The sequence below is a fragment of the Pleurodeles waltl genome, chromosome 8, assembly GCF_031143425.1.
Source record: "Pleurodeles waltl isolate 20211129_DDA chromosome 8, aPleWal1.hap1.20221129, whole genome shotgun sequence".
Taxonomy (NCBI): Eukaryota; Metazoa; Chordata; class Amphibia; order Caudata; family Salamandridae; genus Pleurodeles; species Pleurodeles waltl.
Genome location: NC_090447.1, coordinates 233,307,524 through 233,327,168, shown reverse-complemented (window position 1 = coordinate 233,327,168; position 19,645 = coordinate 233,307,524). Strand labels below are relative to the sequence as shown.

The 19,645-nt window shown below is 39.6% G+C and overlaps 1 protein-coding gene across 5 annotated transcripts in view; it reads left to right on the top strand.

The window, feature by feature from the left end:
• The window catches only part of NCAM2 (neural cell adhesion molecule 2), a 1,466,086-nt gene that overhangs the window by 527,432 nt on the left and 919,009 nt on the right, over nucleotides 1–19,645 (top strand). For all 5 annotated transcript variants that reach the window (XM_069204093.1, XM_069204094.1, XM_069204098.1 and 2 more), the window contains exon 3: nucleotides 16,189–16,395. In XM_069204093.1, coding sequence (XP_069060194.1) covers nucleotides 16,189–16,395 — 207 coding nt within the window. The remainder of the gene's footprint in view (nucleotides 1–16,188; nucleotides 16,396–19,645) is intronic.

The window sequence follows — 19,645 nt, the reverse complement described above, 5'->3', positions numbered from 1 at the left end:
ACTGCCACGATCCCCCTAAAACCTAAACTCTACCGACCCCCATCCCTAAAAACTAAAAATAACCCAACCCCCCACCCGGTCCTAAAACTACCCCGACCCGCCACCCCTCCTAAAGCCTAAACTACCCTGACCCCACCACCCCTGCACCTAAAAACTAAAACTAACCCGGCCCCTCACCCTAGCCCCTAAAACTAAATTGAACCCCTACCCCCTAAAGCCTAAACTACCTCACTCCGCCCCTGAAACTTCCATGAACCCCATAAAACCTAAACTCTACCGACCCCCATCTCTGCCCTTAAAAACTAAAAATACCCCGACCCCCCACCCTCGCCCCTAAAACTACTGCAACCCCCATCCCCCTAAAACCTAAACTACCTGACCCCCACCCTGCCCCTAAAAACTAAAAATATGCCGACCCCCACCTGTCCCCAAAATTACCACAAAACCCACCCCCTAAAACCTAAACTACACCAACCCCCACCCCGAAAAACTAAAAATACCCTACCCCCACCCCGCCCCTATAATGGCCCCATCCACACTTACCTGACCACGTCCTCTTTAGAAGCCGACTCCGTTCTTCTGTGCCTTAACCACGCATGTGCTTTCTTCAGCACATGCATGGTTAAGGCACAGAAGAACAAAGTTGTGGTTAACAAAAGCGTTGTTCCGCTTTTGTTGTTCACAACTTTGTTCTTCTGGAGTCGTGTTTCGGGATGTTTCCCTAATAAAGTAGCCCATTTGTTTTTATGAGGCAAAATTATTAAAACAGCTGTATCATATAAATTGTTGCTACAAAGAGGTTTAGGTTTACTAAGTGTTTACATCCTCCAAGTAACATACAGATATTTCAGGTATTGTCTTACTCTATATCATACTTACCCATTGTCATGTGAGTCCTAAAGTTATCTTCACTACTTATTGGGCTGCTCATTCCACATAACCCCAACTGGAGCAGATGAAAATCCATATACAATCACATTACATTGTTGTGGTACACTCCCTCAAGAGACACATTCAAGACATTTTTACCCAATGGCCAAAAGGGACTCAGCCTAAGTGGCAAACAATTCCTCCCACAGTCCACCCACGTATATTAATTCATCAGTCATAATGACACCACCGTGTCTTACTTGCTCATTCCTAAATTCTAATCCCACTTTCTCCTACAACCATCTTCCTTGATAGATTGTGAAAAAGAATATACATTTCAAACCCTGTTCTCCAATCGTGAATCTGGAAGAGATTGCTAGAGTGCCTCAACCGAGGCATCGTCTTGATGCTGGCACGTTAAAGAGAGTCCCTTCCAATCCTCCTGTAATAAACAATTTACAAAAGATAAGAAAATCAAAGTGAGATTAAAATCACTCTGTGAATCTAAGATTTTAAATTAAAATCATCAAGAACACAAACTCATGGGGTGTCAGAGAGCATTAGTATCAACTGTCCCACTCAATGTAACTACAAGCCCTTCTACTGTTGGTGCACATGTAACTGTTCAGTTATATTTAAACCTCCTAGGACCTTCGTGTCCAGATCTATAATATACAAAGATTCTCTCCTACACACTCGTAGGACCCGGTCTCCCCCTGTGATGCTGGTCCACCCTTTCTATACCATAATACCTCAAGTCATTCCAGTTAATGAATTGAACCTGTTCAAAGTGTCTGACCACAGGTTAGTGTTGATCTTTGCTAGTAATGGCACAAACATGTTCCAGTACCCTTTTAAACACTGGGTGAATAGTACTCCCTACATATTTAAGTCTAAAGGGACATTCCAGGACATTAACAACTCAAGTAGAGGGACAGGTGATAAATTCATGAATCTTCTCTTACGTTTATCCAGTGTGCTGTATACCTGGCAGTTACTGAAAAACGTACATGCTTTACATGATCCCCAAACATAAAAACCTCTCAATATATCCAAATTCCACTGATTTACCCACACTACTTAGGTTATATTGCCTTGCATTTCTACATCTCTTAGTGATCTACTCTTTCTGTATGTAAAGGATGGTTTATCTTCAATAATCTGTCCTAAGACCGGGTCACATTTCAAAATCATCCAGTTTTTAGCTATGATTCCTTTGACAGTTCTACTGTTCACAATATATGTGGTAATGGTCTTGCTTTGTTCAATCTTATCTGGAGCAAATAAAATCTCCTCCCTAGATTTCTGTCTGATCCTATTCTCTGCTTTCTTAAGTACCACTCCGGATAAACTCTTTCATTGAATCTAGACTGCATCATTTTCAATAATTGTTGCTCAAAGACTTCATCATTTGTGCAGTTCCATCTGGTTCTGACAAATGTACCATACAGTATGCTCCACATGAGCCAATTTGCACAGTAACTAAGTGCATGGAACAGAGTATTTCCCACTGTGGGTTTTCAGTAAAGCTTGCATATTAATCTATTTCTTTACACTTTCACCCTCACATACAGGAGCTCTATTTAAGAGTAACTCAATTGACATGTAAATTCCAGATTATATTCATTCAGATTAATTCTCTCCACAAAGTCTCTGGCAGCCTCCTTGGTGCCCTTCCAAATCAGAAATAAATCATCAGAAAATGCAGACACAATAGAATTCTGTTCATGTCTTCTTCAAAGTCAAGGGAGGTAGCCACCTGCTTCTCAGTTTGCGCAGCTGGGGGAAAAGCAGGTGGCCATCACAGTTTGCAAGTTTGTCTGTATAGCTCTCTATTCCATTAAACATAAATATATTGTTCTTAAGACAGAACTGCATCATTTGTAACAACATTTATGTTTGGGCATACAGGGCTATATATATATATATAAAAACTCACATCCACAACATTCGGGGAATGGAAGTAAGGTCCGCCTCGAACATGAATAGACGAGTCTCCGTCACTCCAAGGAGAAGAAATAGAGCATTTATTAGGCGATGTCCCGACGCGTTTCGGAAAATACAATTTCTTTGCAAAACAAAGTTGTACTCCGGACAAAAGTGCACTCTCAACAGGTTGTAGTTTATTTTGGAAAGCAGCAAAGCCAGTAACATTTTCCAGGCCTTACGCATTTCAGACATCTTGTCGGCTTTGTTTTGCATATATATATATATATATATATATATATATAGATAGATAGATAGATAGATAGATAGATAGATAGATAGATGTGTTAATTTAGAACTACATGCAGAGCTAAATACTCATAGTTTTTATTTTAACAAGCCTTTTTTAATTTGGGAGTAGTTGAGAGATCATACATAAAACATTTTACTGTTTTTAGATAGCGGCAAAAGTTGAATGCCAGTAGATTCCTGTAAGGCAGAGAGAATTTTAAAAAATGCAGTGGTGCACTGGCTGTGAGTGTTCCGGGAACAAGAGGTACCCTTCACTTTAGCTGTTGTAAACATGAAAGCAATGAGAACATAACATGCTAAAATGGTAGTCCAATGATAATGCTAAGAAACTTGGTAAACCCCACTTAAGAAGCCCTTCAGATGTAGCAGAGCATAACATTAATTTGGATAAATTCTAAAGAAGCAATTTGTTTCTGCTCATGACATATGAATAGAGCTAGGAATGAGAAGCCAAGAAGGGCTTAATTAAAATATATAAATTATTTCTAAGTGTTTTCATTGCTTTTTGAAGTAATGAAAGAAGGTTTACTGTATCTGACACTACTAAAGTTTGTGTAATTTGTAATAAATATTCATTTTCTTTCAGGCACAGTAGGCAAAAAGGAAAAACATTAATTCAGCAAATTAGAAAATAGTTCTAGGGAAAATTGGATCACAGTGCTAGACAGCAGTAAGGAGTCAGCAACAAAGGTGACATTTTGATCAGAATTTGTTTGCAACAGAGACATATGTAAACAAAGGGGTGATATGTTAATGAAATTAGCACAATTCCCTTTCCTTTGGATGGAGAGGGTTTCAAGCTACTTTAAAAAAGAGTTTCAACCCAAGAAACAAAAATACCTGCTTTTCTCAAGGCAACCACTGCAATCATGTAAAATGTTATATGGTAATTAGATTGGAGCCTTGTTCATACTGTTATAAGTAAGAGATTTTATGAGTATATTCCAACTGACTTTACATTTGACTGTACATGTCTTTCATATAACTGACTCAAAACTAAATTTTCAAACCTATAAAATGGGCGGTAGTCTCCAACCTTAAATTAGGATCTGTGGTCACACCTTCGACCTGACGAAGTCTGTGCATCTGAATCAGCAGTGTGCCTTTGGAAGAAAGAGATGTTGCCATTGACGCAGTATGGATACATTTAAATATCAGAAGAACTGGTGCTGAGACCAGTGGCACCAACTAGTTGGATTTCTTGTGATTAGTTGTTGCTGTGTCACCAATTCTTTTTACCTCCTGGGTATACTTGGGTCCATGCTTGGAGCATTGGTTGGACTTTGGTCCTAGGCTCAATAATATGACAAATACACATGATGTTACAGTCTATCATCCCTAGTTTGCATGCTGATGTCTTTCTGGAAATAACATTAGAGACAGAGAGAAGCCTTTTGTGTGGCATCTCTTGGGATTATTTGGCTCTCTGAGTACGAGGAGAAAGGAACCACATGCTGTCATTAGAGGGCATGATTAAAGGCTTCATAGACATCTGACTTGCTGGTAAATAAGGCAATGTTAATACAGATGCTCTGTACTATGGCCAATATGTATTATGATCAGATGAAGAAATTATGATAAACAATAAGACATTCTACTCATTAAATTAATTTTATAATAAAAATGAAATCATTGAAACTTATCCTGAAGAGTGATTTTTATGTTGATTTAGCTAGCTAACTATCACTTTCCACTTGGTCAACCCATCTCTTCCTTAATAAACATTACCTGACCAATGACTCACACTCAGTAATGTGAGCAGCATTCATTGAAAATCTCTACATTTTAAAATCCTCACATTCTCATGATCATTATCTCTTGAAATATAACATTTTCTTAACAAACCTTTCTTAAACCTATTAAACAGGCCAAAAACCAGCCTCACAAACCCGGTCCAGCCATTTTGTAAAATAGTATATGTTTCATGTCATTTAAATGTAAAAGCCTCACTGTAACTACAGGATCATAAACAATTTCCATTTACCACTAGCAATTGCAGAAAATACAATAAATAAGTACTTGTAAGTGCACTTATTTCTGAAATTACCCTCCAACCAAGGAGCCTAATTACTTGGTGGATGTAAGATAATACAAAGTTCAGCACATGCCCATTACAAACAGAAGTGATAATGGAAATATAATGATTCAAGCAAAACAGCATACCCTGTCTGCCACAGAACACATTTTCATATAGTCTTTTTGAGCCTACAGCCATTAACATAAAACAGTCTGATGAGAAATAATTTCAAAGCAGCATCGTTATGAATAATCTTTCATGCATTCGTTTGTCTTACACCCTTAATTCTCCATTAGGTCTTATCAAGCAAATGTACTGAGACAAATTAGTACAACTTATGTAGTCAACAGTATCTTTAAATCAAACTAATTCATTCTTGTACCCAAACTCAACGTGATCATCATATAAAATCTATCTCTGGCACCACTCCAAGGTGGGAATCACCATGAATGATCCACTCTTCATAACCTTATTTTAACTCATGCGTTCCAATTACTGGCAATAACTAAGATTGTTTTTTTCAATGACACCTCAGTGTCACATATAGCAGATATCATCCTTTCTTTACAATTACACCTTCGAAACCACCTATAGAGCTGTACATAGATAGGAAAAAGTAGCTGTCATCCATTCTAATTTGATCCCTTGATAAAAAAAATCATGTTGCATCATATGACTCAAATCCCTTTTACTCTAATGAGTCATTAACAAATGTGTCTATATGTCCACCTCCAACACAACAAAATGTACTGACATGCTTTACTAAAGATCTCGTAACCCCTTATCTTCAGATTTTTACGGTCTGAAAATTAACTCTTATTCTGGGGGATCTACACATCTAGGTTGATTATCTGGCACATTATTATAGCCAAGGAGGGTAAGGAAAATGTAGGTTTTTGATTGACTAATCATTCCACAGATGCATACAAAGACACAATTTATTATTCTCTGTCGAACCAAAGCACCCATTTAAATGGTTGTTAACATCTCTCCTGGTGAGGCTGCTTAGGTGTTAACTTATTGTTGGAGTGAGAGAGGTTCATTAAAAAGAACCAACCTCATCTAATCATAACTGGTCTGGTGTATGAGGAAGTCTGACCAAAATCAAATCTGACATTTTAGCTTAAAAATTATTAATCATAAGTTATTCCATTATTGAACCCCTGTCTGTGATTTTGGCACACCTAGAGTGAACATTTATGAAGCCTCTTGACTCTTACGTTTCCATCTTCAGAAGAAAGCCTAATCTGATGAAAGGTAACAAGAGTTTCACAAAACATTTGACTAAATGAAGCTTCATATTTGGTCTCTCATGCAACATAGAAGCCAAACTTTCCATTTGGCCCGATCATTTGCTAAACAGAGATGTTCAATCATTGCTTTTTTAAATAAAAAGTAAACATATTTTACTATGCACACACTACTAAATAGTACACGTTATTTTACAATTATCTACAAATAGGACCATGTAAATACCTATGGTTAGACCCTTCTATTAGTTCACACCACTAGCGAGCCCTGAAATTTTAAGAGCGCAGTACCACTCACATGTATTAAAAGCAACATAGGAGAGTGTGGTTCTCAATATGTAGGCCCACTGGCTTTTTCAGGGTGTCACCACATTAATAGAAAGCAAAACAACCTCACGCAAAACTAAAGCAACACCATTAAAATCACTGATCATGCCTCCATTTTTCAGTAACCTTCATTACAACATATACCACTTCACTGTCAGTGTCATCATTGTCAATGAAGCATTTTTAATTCAAGTCAGTGTGTGCAAGTGGCTTCCTTTTACTTGCAGCACACTACTGCTAAAGCTTTAAGATCAACCAACAGGAGTCCACACACCCTCAAGACTCTGTGCACAAGCTCTAAGAGTACCAACAGTATCAATGTCTCTCAGAGGCATCAATGCAATGCCTGGGAGACTTAGTGCAACCTTTGGGGAAACATTTATTGAACGTTAAAATGTTGATGGTGTCTCTGCCCTTCCTTGGGCATTACAAAGCATAACATGCAAATTTTGGAAGCCCGTGCTGACCTTTGCTCCAGTTGTGAATAATAAATAACCTGCTTTTCAGCTCTGCTATAAGGCTTTATGTTTTTGGAATATGGCCTTCTAATGCATGCTATATTTGATTTAGGGATCCAGTGCCCATGCACCATCGATGGTGCACTAAGCATACACCAAATGATGAGGCAGTGCAGGGAGCTCAAGCTGCCTCACCAGCTCCCCACCCAGCTTGTACTGCTTTTGTGCTTATTTCTCCAACCTGCATCCTTTGAACAGACAATGGTGTGTTCCCAGCTCCACTGACACAGGTACAGGGAATGAAGGAAGCACAACACTAAATGGGCATTTGATTTGGCACCCACCTTCATTTGACTGTTTCCCATGGAGAAGGGTGACCACCAGTTCCAGGGTAATGGAGACTCCAGGGCAAAGGTGGCTGTCATGGGAGGCCCCAAGGCATGTCCAAACCCCTGGGACTTAGCCCTTCACAGGAACATTTTAACAAAGAGTAGTGAAGTGCAATATTTTCCAGCCTGTTTGTGTGGTGTTATTTTGATGCTGCACAGTATTCTGGGACATTTCAACATGGCAACTTGAAGTGGTCTATACAAAGACCTTCCTATGGAGCCTCAGCCCATCCCCTTTCTGTCACAGCTACCTGATACCTTCCCACCAGAATTTCAGAGGGGAGACTCAAGATGTCTGGCTGTCCTCCATGCTTCTGAGGTTTTGCATGTGCTAATTAGTTCTTGTAGTGTGAAGATATAATTAGCATATGCAGATTTCCTCCTAACCCCTTCCTTTACAAGGAATAGGGCCAATCACTGTCAAATGGCTTTATTGTGTTTGGAGGCCTTTGGTTATCCAACTGGCCAGCAGTGTAACTAATGTGGTCCAGTTGGGGAGACTAAGGCCCATATTTATACTTTTTTAGCACCGATTTTGCACCGCTTTTTTACGCAAAAGCGACTCAAACGTACAAATAGACCTTTAATCTGATTATGAACTGAGTCAGAGGAACATGACAACTCTTCAAGTGCCATAAGGAATACAGGCATAGACAAGTGGTTTTGCGTGTGAACTCAGGCTATATTTTTACACCAAAATTGGTACTTGACTTGTATGTCTAGGCTTCCCTATGGTAAAACTGTGTGTGGCACAGAATTTGCTCTTAAAGAGTAAACCAGTAACCGTTAAAGATGTACACTATGAATGCCTACTCACATTACAAGGCCTACACCAGATGAATGCCAATCCTTTCTGTGCCAAGCTACCTGTGTACAGATATTGGGCAGAGATAGACAGTATTCTCACATACTCAGTCCACACACATGTTCCAATGCATGTTCTCACATATTTATTTGTCCCTAGCCCCAGAGACTCTTGCACCAGCTGTGCTCCAGCAGACCTTATTTTAAAAGGTGGATACTGGTGGTTAACATTCTTGGTCCTTTTCCACAGAGCTTACCATGAGTGAGACTCATTTAGTGAGACTCACTCATGATAAAAGCAAACACCCGGTAGTTAAACTGGGAAAATATTCAGGAGGATTAAATGGGTGAAACTCAATTACTACATCAAGATTATCCTATGAGAATCTAATGTCAACAACATTGAATTCCACAGAGCGAAGATCTCCTCACTAACCCCTGATTTATGTTTCTGACTAACCTGTGCCACATTGTGCACCCCCTCTGTCAGTTTTCACAGGATGATGAGGGGGAGGGGGCGGGGGAGACCCCTATCAGTGCCAGAGAAGGGATTCCCTGGCACAGATAGTGCCTACCGCCATGGTTACATGGCGGTAAGTTTGGCACATAAACCATGGCAGTAGGCTGGGTCGTAATCCCGAGGGTGGGATTGTGGCAGCCGATGGGCTGGAGACTGAAATCTCCAGCCCAGTGGCCGTTACCACCCTGGCGGTCGGTGTGTTAAGGTGCCGGATTTGTATGGTAATAACCGCCATGGTCCAAATCCCTTTTTTTTTTACCACCGGCCTGTAGACGGTATTACTGCCGCTTTAAAACCGACCACCAGTGTTGTAATGCGGGCCTATGTGGTTGTTATGGTCATGTATACCTCTTAAGCTATTATGTGGAACTTTTGAAAATCTTCCTGACACTTATTAGAATAGGAAACATTTATAAATGAAAAAACAAATCTGAGAATCCTCAGAATATATCTGAGTGCTTATCACAGACAGAATGTTGGTGGGTGCTGAAGCTGATTGTGCTTCAAAGTAAAGCTGTTGCTAATTTCGGATGCCGAATAAAATTGCAACTGCCATGAGGTTATTTGTTATCCTTCTAAGGCGAGGTTGCCTAGCATTTCAGGGAGGAACATTCTTAGTGGAGAAGACAAAAGCCCAAACCTGATTTGTTATGATTGAATCCTATCCACAGTGGCACTGTGCGCAACAAGCAAAAGACAATGAACTGGAATTCCCACAGCATTGTATTTCTCCTTAAGCAAAGCATGTCAAACCATCTGTACTAAAGAACAATAAACAATAGAAGTGGATGTCTTCATGAGCGTTATGCAGGCTTCTCATGGAACTTCTGCTATTACAGAGTGGTATAAAAAGGAGAAATGTGCACATTTTACAGTTAGCGGTGTGGCATTACCAAAGGCAATGGGCATTGGTATTACAATACACAGAGCAAAAAAGTCACTGAGCCAGAACCATCAAACATCCCTGTACCAGGCATGAGTCACTCTTATTGTCTGATCATTTTCCTTTATATTCTAGTACATGCCATTTCCATTATTAATGCAAGACTACAAGTAACCAATCGAAAGAAGAAATACGTGGGCTGGAAATGATACACATGAATGACATGGGATAATTTTAGAGATTTACATAGGGCATGAGTGGATCTGTGGTATGTTTAAATGTCTTCTGTAGTGAACCCCAGCATTTGCAAAAAATATGCATCTCAATTCTTGACTTAACATTAATTCGCCTCAGCTTTGTGAGTAAGTTTGCTGTACTGCAATTTACAGCTTGCATCGTTTTTATTTTTTGTGTACATTAATGCTGTGGTCAATCTGCTTCCATAATCTGAGAGTATCCAATTCCCTTACACTAAGGTGTTAGGGAGCGTAAGTGATCTATTCATTCCTCAGACAGTGTGAGTTACCAGAGGCAATATAAATAGTATCAATGTTAGATTCAGGTAATTGATGGAGGCAATGCACTCCTGTGTTGGGGCAGTTATGAGAGCTGAGTCACTAAATGTTGGTATGGAAACCATTAAAAACATTGTCAGTAAATTTGATAATGCAAATATTTGTATTATATTCTGGTTTAATTGTATTTACAACATATCTAATTTATTTATTAAACTTCCTGAACCCTTTTGTAGTTGATTATAGGTTATATATATAATAGTGATATATTTGCCCTGTGAAAAGCTAATACCATGTTGAGTTGAGCCAACATTGTTGATGCATTTTGTAAAATATGATTATGCATGCTTTTACTCTTCTTCTGACCCTGGAATACCTCAGTTTGAACCAGGTTTCTGGGTTTTGAAGTTATTTATATTTTTAAAAGAGAACATAGGGAAGAGTGAGTTGTGCGAATTTAACCAAGCACCAGTGTTCTCACTGCAGATATATTTCAAGGGCTAAGATTGCAAAATTAGATCTTATGTTAGCTTTACCCTTTCAGCAAATTACCCTCAATTGGAAAAAATCCTCCAATATTTCCTATAAAGCTTGGTGGTATAATATTTGCCACTACTATAGGCTGATTACTACATTTACCTCTTTATGCTGTCCCTCGATTAATAGAGATATGTATTGGTTACCTTTGACTGCCTATCTTGATACTGTTGCTTGCAAATCTATTAATTGTACTTTATCTGAAAACTTTAAGCCGCCATAAACGGTTTGCTTTCTATGTTATTGATTTACTTTATCTCAAATTTTACTATATGTTTCTAAATATAACTTATGTTTTTCTATTTTTTTAATATAAATTCTACCTTTCTTCTTTTTATTGGTCTTGATCCTTTAACTCTTTTTCTTCCCTATTTTTCTTTGTTTACCACCCAATACTATTTAAAATGTTAAACAGTTTTCTTGTTTCTTTGTACACTTAAAATGTTGTCTTTGAGGTTAACATTAAGTACTGTTAGAATAAGTTTCATATGTAGCTGATTTACCTGAAAAGATTGTGAAATGATTGGTTGAGAATACAATAGACACTTTATTATTGTGATATTTTTCTTTGTATTGTGTATTTTTTAAAATAATTAATTAATTTTAATTATTGTTTTTTTATTCAACTGAATCAATATTTCAGTCAGAAACATTTCATGTAGCATACGTGAAGGGTACATAGATTGAAGGAAATTGGGATGATTGTGATAGTTTTGACAAATTATAATTTGTTCTATGGATACTAGAAATTTTCTTTTGATGTATTTAGCATGTCAAACACATTATCTAATGCAGAAAATATATAATTTATAAGTCGGTCCTGTAGCTGCACAATTTGTTTTGGCAATGCGAGCAGTGACCACTGGTATGTCATTATTCATATTTACTTTGAGGCTAAAAGGATAATTTTTATAAATTAGCAAAAATAAACAAAGGTGTTTCTTTTTGTAATTCTTGACTATGGTGCTGCATTGCACATAGTTAATACTGTGAGCTTTTTTCAAACTCCAAAGTTATTTTGATATATGTTTAAACGATTTAGGTCCTGATGTGTATGTTGGTGTAAAGCATACTATGTCACAACGGAAACAGGAGTAAACTTACTGCCAGCTGAATGGACAGCCCACCAAATTTTAAAGTTGGTGGACTACAGTCTTGTATGTGGCGGCAAGATACTCCCATAGCAAGGGGGGGCATTTTTTCTTTTTTTTCTTTTCAGAAACAAAATCCCACTTTGGGGGGTTTGTTTTTTTAATATAAACATCTTTGTAATATTGCTGTATGGCTCTGTCATGTTTGAGGTAGCCATACCTTAAAGCTGCATTTGATTCACCTTCGCTAAGGCCTGATGGACATTTCTAAATTTGTCTGTCTCCCTGGTGGAGCCTGCTGGAGGACAGCCTGACTGCCAATACATAGATTGGGCCCTAGGTCAAGGGTACAGGGCTATATCTAGAAAATACACCCACTAGTGATGTTAGTTTGTCCTTTCATGAGTAAATATAATTAATCTTAGCTCGTGATGGATACTTTATTGGTGAAGGATACTTTATGGTGAAGGATACTTTATTGGTACTCCAATTTTCCTTTGATTAGGCTCTACCTCCTATTTAATCAGACACTGTTGGAAATGGCCCTTTTTGCAGGGCTAGCTCCAAACTTTTTGCTTCTGACCTCCTGTTTTGATCTAGTGCTGAATTTCATTTTTGCAAGCTATAGGACTGATGACCAGTGCTAAAGTGCAAATGCTCTCGGTCTGAATGGTGTTGGTGATTGGTTTATCCATGATTGGCATATTTGATTTATCTGTAAGTCCCTAGTATGGAGCACCAGGTGTGCCTAGGGCCTTTAAATTAAATGCTACTAGTAGGCCTGCAGCACTGATTATGCCTTCCACATGAGTAGCCCTTCAAACATGTCTCAGGCCTTCCATTGCAGTGTCTGTGTGTGCACCTTTAAACTGCCATTTTGACCTGGCAAGTGCACCCATCTGACAGGCCCATATGTCCCCTTTTACCTTATGTATGTCACCCCAGGGTAGTCCCAAGGCAGTCTCATGGGCAGAGTGCAGTGTATTTCAAAGATAGGACATGTACTGGTGTGTTTTACATGTCCTGATAGTGAAATACTGCTAAATTTGGGTTTCACTATTGCAAGCATTATCGCTCCAAAAGGGTAACATGGGTACTGCCTTCAAATATCTTTTAAGTGTCATTTTTCATTGAGAGCAAAAAGAGATGTGGAATTTTCTCTGAACTCACAATTTAAAAATGCATATTTTGGTGAATTTGGTTTTTAAATTGTTAGTTTGAAAAGGCCACTTTTAGAAAGTGAGATTTTCTTCCTTAACCATTCTAGGCTTCTGCTTGACTGTGGAATACACGTCTGGGTCAGGATGACAGTTGGGCTGTTTGTGAATGTACTCTAGACAGTCACACAAAGGGAGCCTAGATGGGCCCTGCATATCCTAATGAGTCTTCCTGAGATAAATTGGTGGGAGGAGCTTACACTTGCACCTGCATAGGGCTATGCCTGTCCTTACACACCAGTCTCCAACCCCCTGGAGTGTGTCTGGGGCTAGGCCGTGTCTTATGTACTACAAAGGTTTTTCTTTGAAGTTTGCATACTTCAAAGGTGGAAAAGAGTATATGTGCTGGTCCTTAGAGCCCACAAAGTTAGACTGCTTCTGGACTGAGGACATTCTGACTGGAAGAAGAGCTGGATGCTGTTCGACAGAGTGCGACACTGCCAGTTGCTTTGCTGTGCTGGCCTGCTGCTTGCTACTTCTGTCCTGGGAGTGAAAGGACTGGACTTTGCTTTCTATATCCTGCTTCCAAAGGTTATCCAAGGGCTTGGAATGAGGTTTCCTTCTCTTAAGAAGTCTCAGGGACACAAAAGAATTTATCTGACAACACCTGGGCTCTCTTGTTGAGAGTTCTGACTTGCCAGGTGGTGCCAAATCCAGTTCTTCGGCCTGTGGGAGTGAGTCCTGATGTAACCAGGAAGATCAAGCATATTGACTTCACAGCAACTTCAGAACTGGTGCAGCTGTCCGACTCCACACTGCTGCTTGCGCTGGAGCTGTGGTCCCCACTGGGTGTAACAACCACAACTGACACCGCAGGCCCCCAGCCGCAGCACCTCTGAAGTCCCGCCACAGTGTGAGTCCTGAGTGCTGTGTCACCAACGCCCTTTGCTCTCGACTCCGCCACAGCACCTGTGGCCCCATGGTGTGATCACAAAATAGACGCCTTGCATCTTGACCTGCTGGATTCATCGACCCCACCAGGTCGTAAGGAACCAATGCCTTGCCAATGACGCTGTATCACCTCCCCTACAACTGTAAGGAATTGATGTCTGACCTCCCTTGCCTAGCAGTAAAGAACCATTGCATTACCACTGTGGTAGCAGTAAAGAGCCAACACCACACCGGCTCCAGCAGTGCCTCACGTCCACGACTCCGTGCAGTTTCTTTGTTAGCTATTTTTCAAATGTAATGTGTGTGGAGTCTGTGTGACTCCGTGACCAGCCCCCAATCCCTTGTGAATAGTGTTGGACTGTTGGGAACAACTTCGTCAAGATGCCGTGATAGCCCCAGTTGGACCTACTATGTTTCTTAGCGCTTTACTCAGATTTAATCTTTGAAAATGTGTATATTAACTTGTGAATGCGGGATTGTTGTTGTTTTGGTCTTGTTTTACTCAGATAATTGTTGCCTATTTTTCTAACATGGTGTGGAGTACTTTTGTGGTGTTTCCCTGTGTTACGGTGTGTGTGTGTGTGTGTGTCCAAATAGTTTACAAATTACCTCTGAGCTAAGACTGACTGCTTATGCCAAACTACCAAGTGGGTGAGCAGGGGTTATCTTAGCTGTGTGACTCCATTACCCTGACTAGAATAAGGGTCCCTACTTGGGCAGGGTGCAAACCACTGCCAAATGGGGACCCAATTTCTAAAAAAGACACACGTATTTTATGCTACGTGATCAATGGAAACTTAATCAATTATCAAATCCCCCAATTATGTGTAGCATAACTCCTTTTCTTGCAATTAAGTTTCCCTTTTTAGAGATGATTGTATGATAGTTTTAATAGAATGACAATTAGGATTACTAATAAACAGCCCTTCCTCCATCATGACCTCTCTAGTAAAATATTAACACTTGACATCAGAGAGAATGTACAGCCTTCTAATCCAACCACATGCCCCTCGCTTTCTGTGCTGATATGGTTAACTAAAATCACGATTGTCATGTGCTGCACATTGGCATGGTTAAATATAATCACAGTTATGTGTAACCTTAAGGCAAATCTTAATACTGGCTGCAGGCTCGTTCACTGAGCAACGTCAGTATTACATATATATAGCAATGAGCGCATGAGCATGTTTTTCTCTAGCCACAAAAAATACACAATAAAAGACATTTTCACAATTGAAATGTTCCGAAACATTGGCCTAAGTGTTCTCTAGTGAGTGTGATGCATCTTGTATTTAGTAGTTCCCAAACTCGTCATCACTTCATAGAGCCAATGTTTGTGTCACAGGGCATTTTTTTGCAAGAATATTTTCTTAAGGAGACATATTGTTTCAGATGTAGAAAATGACATAGGGCCAGATGTAGCAAAGGTTTTTACCCATTCTATGTCTGTGGGAAAAAGTGTTCGTACATATGGCCCATAGTGTCAGCGCATGTTTAAATTCGATGATGCCATCACTTTCGGTTATGAGATGCACTGTGAACAGTAACATGGTGAAAGAAACGAAACTACCATTGCCTTATGTTTTTTTACATGGCGACTGTGAACATTAGGGCCCGTATTTATACTTTTTTTGCGCCGTATTTGCGTCGTTTTTTGACGCAAAAACGGCGCAAACTTGCAAAATTCCATTGTATTTTGTAGGTTTGCGCCGTTTTGCGTCAAAAAGCGGCGCAAATGCGGCGCTAAAAAAAGTATAAATAGGTGCATAGGTATATAAATATTTATATGCCAGATTTTACGACAGTGTGTAGGATGCAGTTGTTTTACAGCACCCTATTTCAAGTTTACTCAAAAGAAGCACAATTTAATGTAAAATTGTCTGAAATATCTGTTTTTAGAGTTTAAGCTTTATTTATTAGCGCCCATAACTTTCTCTGAGACACCAAAATGTTTCACAAACGATGTTGGCTCTGTATTAAATTTGCTTAGTTTCAGATTGAAGCAACTCGAGGTTGGAGTATACATCACAGAAATAATTGTTCAGATATGGTCATTATATATTTACTGTCTTGATGTACATGTACTGTTGTTCAGAAAACGGCTATGAATTATAGCTTTTTTTCCGTAATAAAATGTGGTTTTCATCCTTAACTCCGTTTTTTTCGTTGTGTCGTTTTAAGCGATCGGTGAACCTGAGACATTAGACTGGTACAATCCACAAGGAGAGAGGATCATTTCTTCCCAGAGAATTGTGGTACAGAAAGAAGGGAGTCGGTCGCGGCTGACGATTTACAATGCCAAAATAGAAGATGCCGGAATATATCGATGCCAAGCAACAGACTCAAAAGGACAAAGTCAAGAAGCAACAGTAGTTCTGGAAATTTATCGTAAGACATTTCTTGTTTACAAGTGTGCTTATATTTAAATCCACTTAATTGTTCCAGAAACTGTATTTTTTGCCTGGTCCCTGATAATATCTAAAGATACTTAGATAATTTCAGGGCTTTATTTGTGTCTGTGTTTTCTGGTGCTCGTCAATGGCATTTCTTTACTATGCACCTGCAGAGCACCACATGGTGGCGATGTGCGTCTATATTTTTAAGTGAGCATATCGGAGGAGAACTTAAATGGTTAATATAATTTTTCAAAAACTGACATAGCTCGGATATCCAGGCCATCCCTACACTTTGGGATGACGTGGAATATTCTACTGTGTTAACAGTAGCAACCGGAGCTGCGGATGGTGCCAACTACAACTGACACTTTGAAATACTTTGGATCATGGCAATTTTTTTTATTTACCAAACTAAGCTCGGGAATGGAATTGTGGGGATTTCAGGAGCCATATCACGGTATACTTTTCTTTTGTTACTTTATTTAACCTGATATTGCTTTATTTTCAGATAGCGTAGTTTGGAAACTGTGGGGTGAGCAAGGTTTGCCCATTTCTGTTTCTGATTTGTGCTGTCTCAAAATGAAGCACTAATTCGTGAAATAAAGGATTAAATTAATGTACTTTAATTCCTAAAGGTGCATAAAACAGGCGTTTGCTTTTGTATTACAGAAAACGTTTATCGTAACACCATCCCAGCACTTCTAAAGTTATATTAACTATGAGGCATTTGTGTTAACTACGAAGATACTGAAGGAAAAGACTCAGTTACAAACAGTGTTCATAGATTTGTGTAAATTCATAATTTTTTTCTCAATTTAAAAAGCTCTTAACGTCCGAATGGCTTGTTTTACCAAATTCCATGCATACATATTTTCCCTAGTTCACATTTTATATGCTAGTATTGCTATACAGTCGATCCCATAGGCAAATTTACTATGCTCTCTGGTTGATGCTGAGGAAATAGCTCAAAATACAGGAGTAATAAGATCTTCAATGCCTGGTCAGGGGTAGTATACAAAAAAGTGATGGATACAATGATTGAAATAATCTCTGCCCCTAGTAATTACACCATGTCACTTCAGTTTGGACCCAGCCATATGTAAATTGGCCTTGATCCTGCTCCAGTGGGAACGGTTTCGCTCGAACTGTCAGGCCAGGTCCTCCCTGAAACCAAACACAAGCAACCCAGGACGTGTTTTGCCCTAGCTAGGGCTCATCAGCCAGGTATTGCAAGTTTCCATTGATACTCTGTGCACAGGAACGGTCCTAGGTTGCATTTGTTCCGGTTGAGGGAGGACCTGTCTTGGCAGTTCATTCTGGACGGTCCCATTGGAGCAGGTTCAAGGCTGATTTGCATATGGCTGGGTCCAAACTGAAGTGGTATGGATACAGCGTGAGTAATCACCTGTGGCTGAAATTAAAATCAAGCATTCCATCCATCACTTTTTGGTTTACCTTCATGGTCAGAAGCAGTAAGCGCTACATAAAGGCAATTTCAATAGCAATCAAGAAAAACTGCTAAAAAAAGAAAACAACTTATAATTTTCATTAATTGTATGTTACAATGTCTTTATATTTTCCTATATGCTGCTTACTTAATCGTATAAACATTAGCCAACAATAACCTGTTGCATCCACCTGTTTGACTTCAACTCCTCCTGCATTCTTATGAATAAGGATATGTCAGATCTCCACTTTTGCTCGTCACTCAAGTACACTCCACTTTTGCCCGCAGAGGCACTTGGTTGAATAGGGAAGGAGTGATGAGCGATCATTGACTGTCCTGAAAGGTAGGGCATGGTCTGCGTGCTGAGAGTCAGCCTGTATCCAACAATATGCCTCGGAGCAAGCCCTTCAGAATGCTTAGGGGCCGATGTACCAGCCCCTTGCACCTCCTTGTGCCACATTAATGTGATTTTTTCGAAGTAATGTGCTGTGAGGAAGGCATTTTTTCCACAGCAGATTTACAAATTGGTGCAATGCATGCATTGTGCCAGTTTGTACCATGCACCAGGGATAATGTATGCAAGGAGGCCTGCCAAAATGGCACAGTGAAATCGACGAGATTTCACTTCGCTCTTTTTTGTTTTTTTTTCATTTTTAATGCCTGCTCAGAGCAGGTGTTAAAATGACGCACTCATATTAGCCTAAGGTACTTTGCTTCACTAGCCTCAAATGTTTTGATGCTAGTGGAGAAAAGCACCACAATAGTGTGAAAAAGTTTGACACTATTGGCCTAACATGCGCCATGGTGCACCGTATTGTAAATGAGGTGCATCCATGATGTTGATAGGTGGGGCAGGAGCGACGCAAGAAATCTGGTACATTAGGGCTGATACACCAGTTTCTTGTAAATCTGCCCCTCAATGTCTACAATACAGCTCATGGCATTAGAGCTGCAGTCCCAGGTAGGATACCCTGAGGTACAAGAGGTGGGACCTGCAACTCTTTTCAAATAATGCTGCATAAAAGTGTCAAATGTTGTGTTTGTGTAGCAAATATGGGCAGATGGTTAGCCACAGAGTACATCTGAGATCCTAAGGACAATAAGGTAAGCAACGGCATAAGAAACAGCTGCTGAGAAACTAGGAGACAAGAGGACGAAATCGTGAGCACTGCAGCAATGAGAAGGAAGATGTGCAAGGGCAGGCTGGTTTTGGGTATACCAAGATGCGGGAGAACGAGTGTGCAAGAAGCAGGAAGAGTCGGGGGGTAAATCATTTAATAACAGAAAGCCACGATGTTGGCAAACGCTGCTCAAATACAATTGACTTACAATACGTTACTGTTATGTCCTGAGTAATGAGTGAATAGATTCTTCTGTTGAGGTCATTCAAATAATTGCGATTGGAACTGTATTACTGTATTTTTAGTAGAGATTCTAGATTCTGCTTCGGAGTTTGCTGTAAGAGATTGTTTTGTGAAGGATGGTTTGCTTGCTCACCTGTCTTTCTAGTAGTTGCAACCAAGATCCTCCAGACTTCTCATCCCTGCCTGATGTGCCATTTCTATAACACCATAGTGTCCTACTAATTACATTGGGTTTCTGTGACCATGATTTAAGACGTTGCTAAGGCAACCGATTCAGAGTCATCACGTTCAAGTCATAACGTGATTTTGACTGCAGCTGTATGTGATAGTTAAACGCATAGTGCATGTCAAAAACGGTGCAACAAATCTTTCTTTCCTTGAAAAAATACATAAAGCCATTTTTGGATGACGTTTGGTATGAAGGAAGAGAC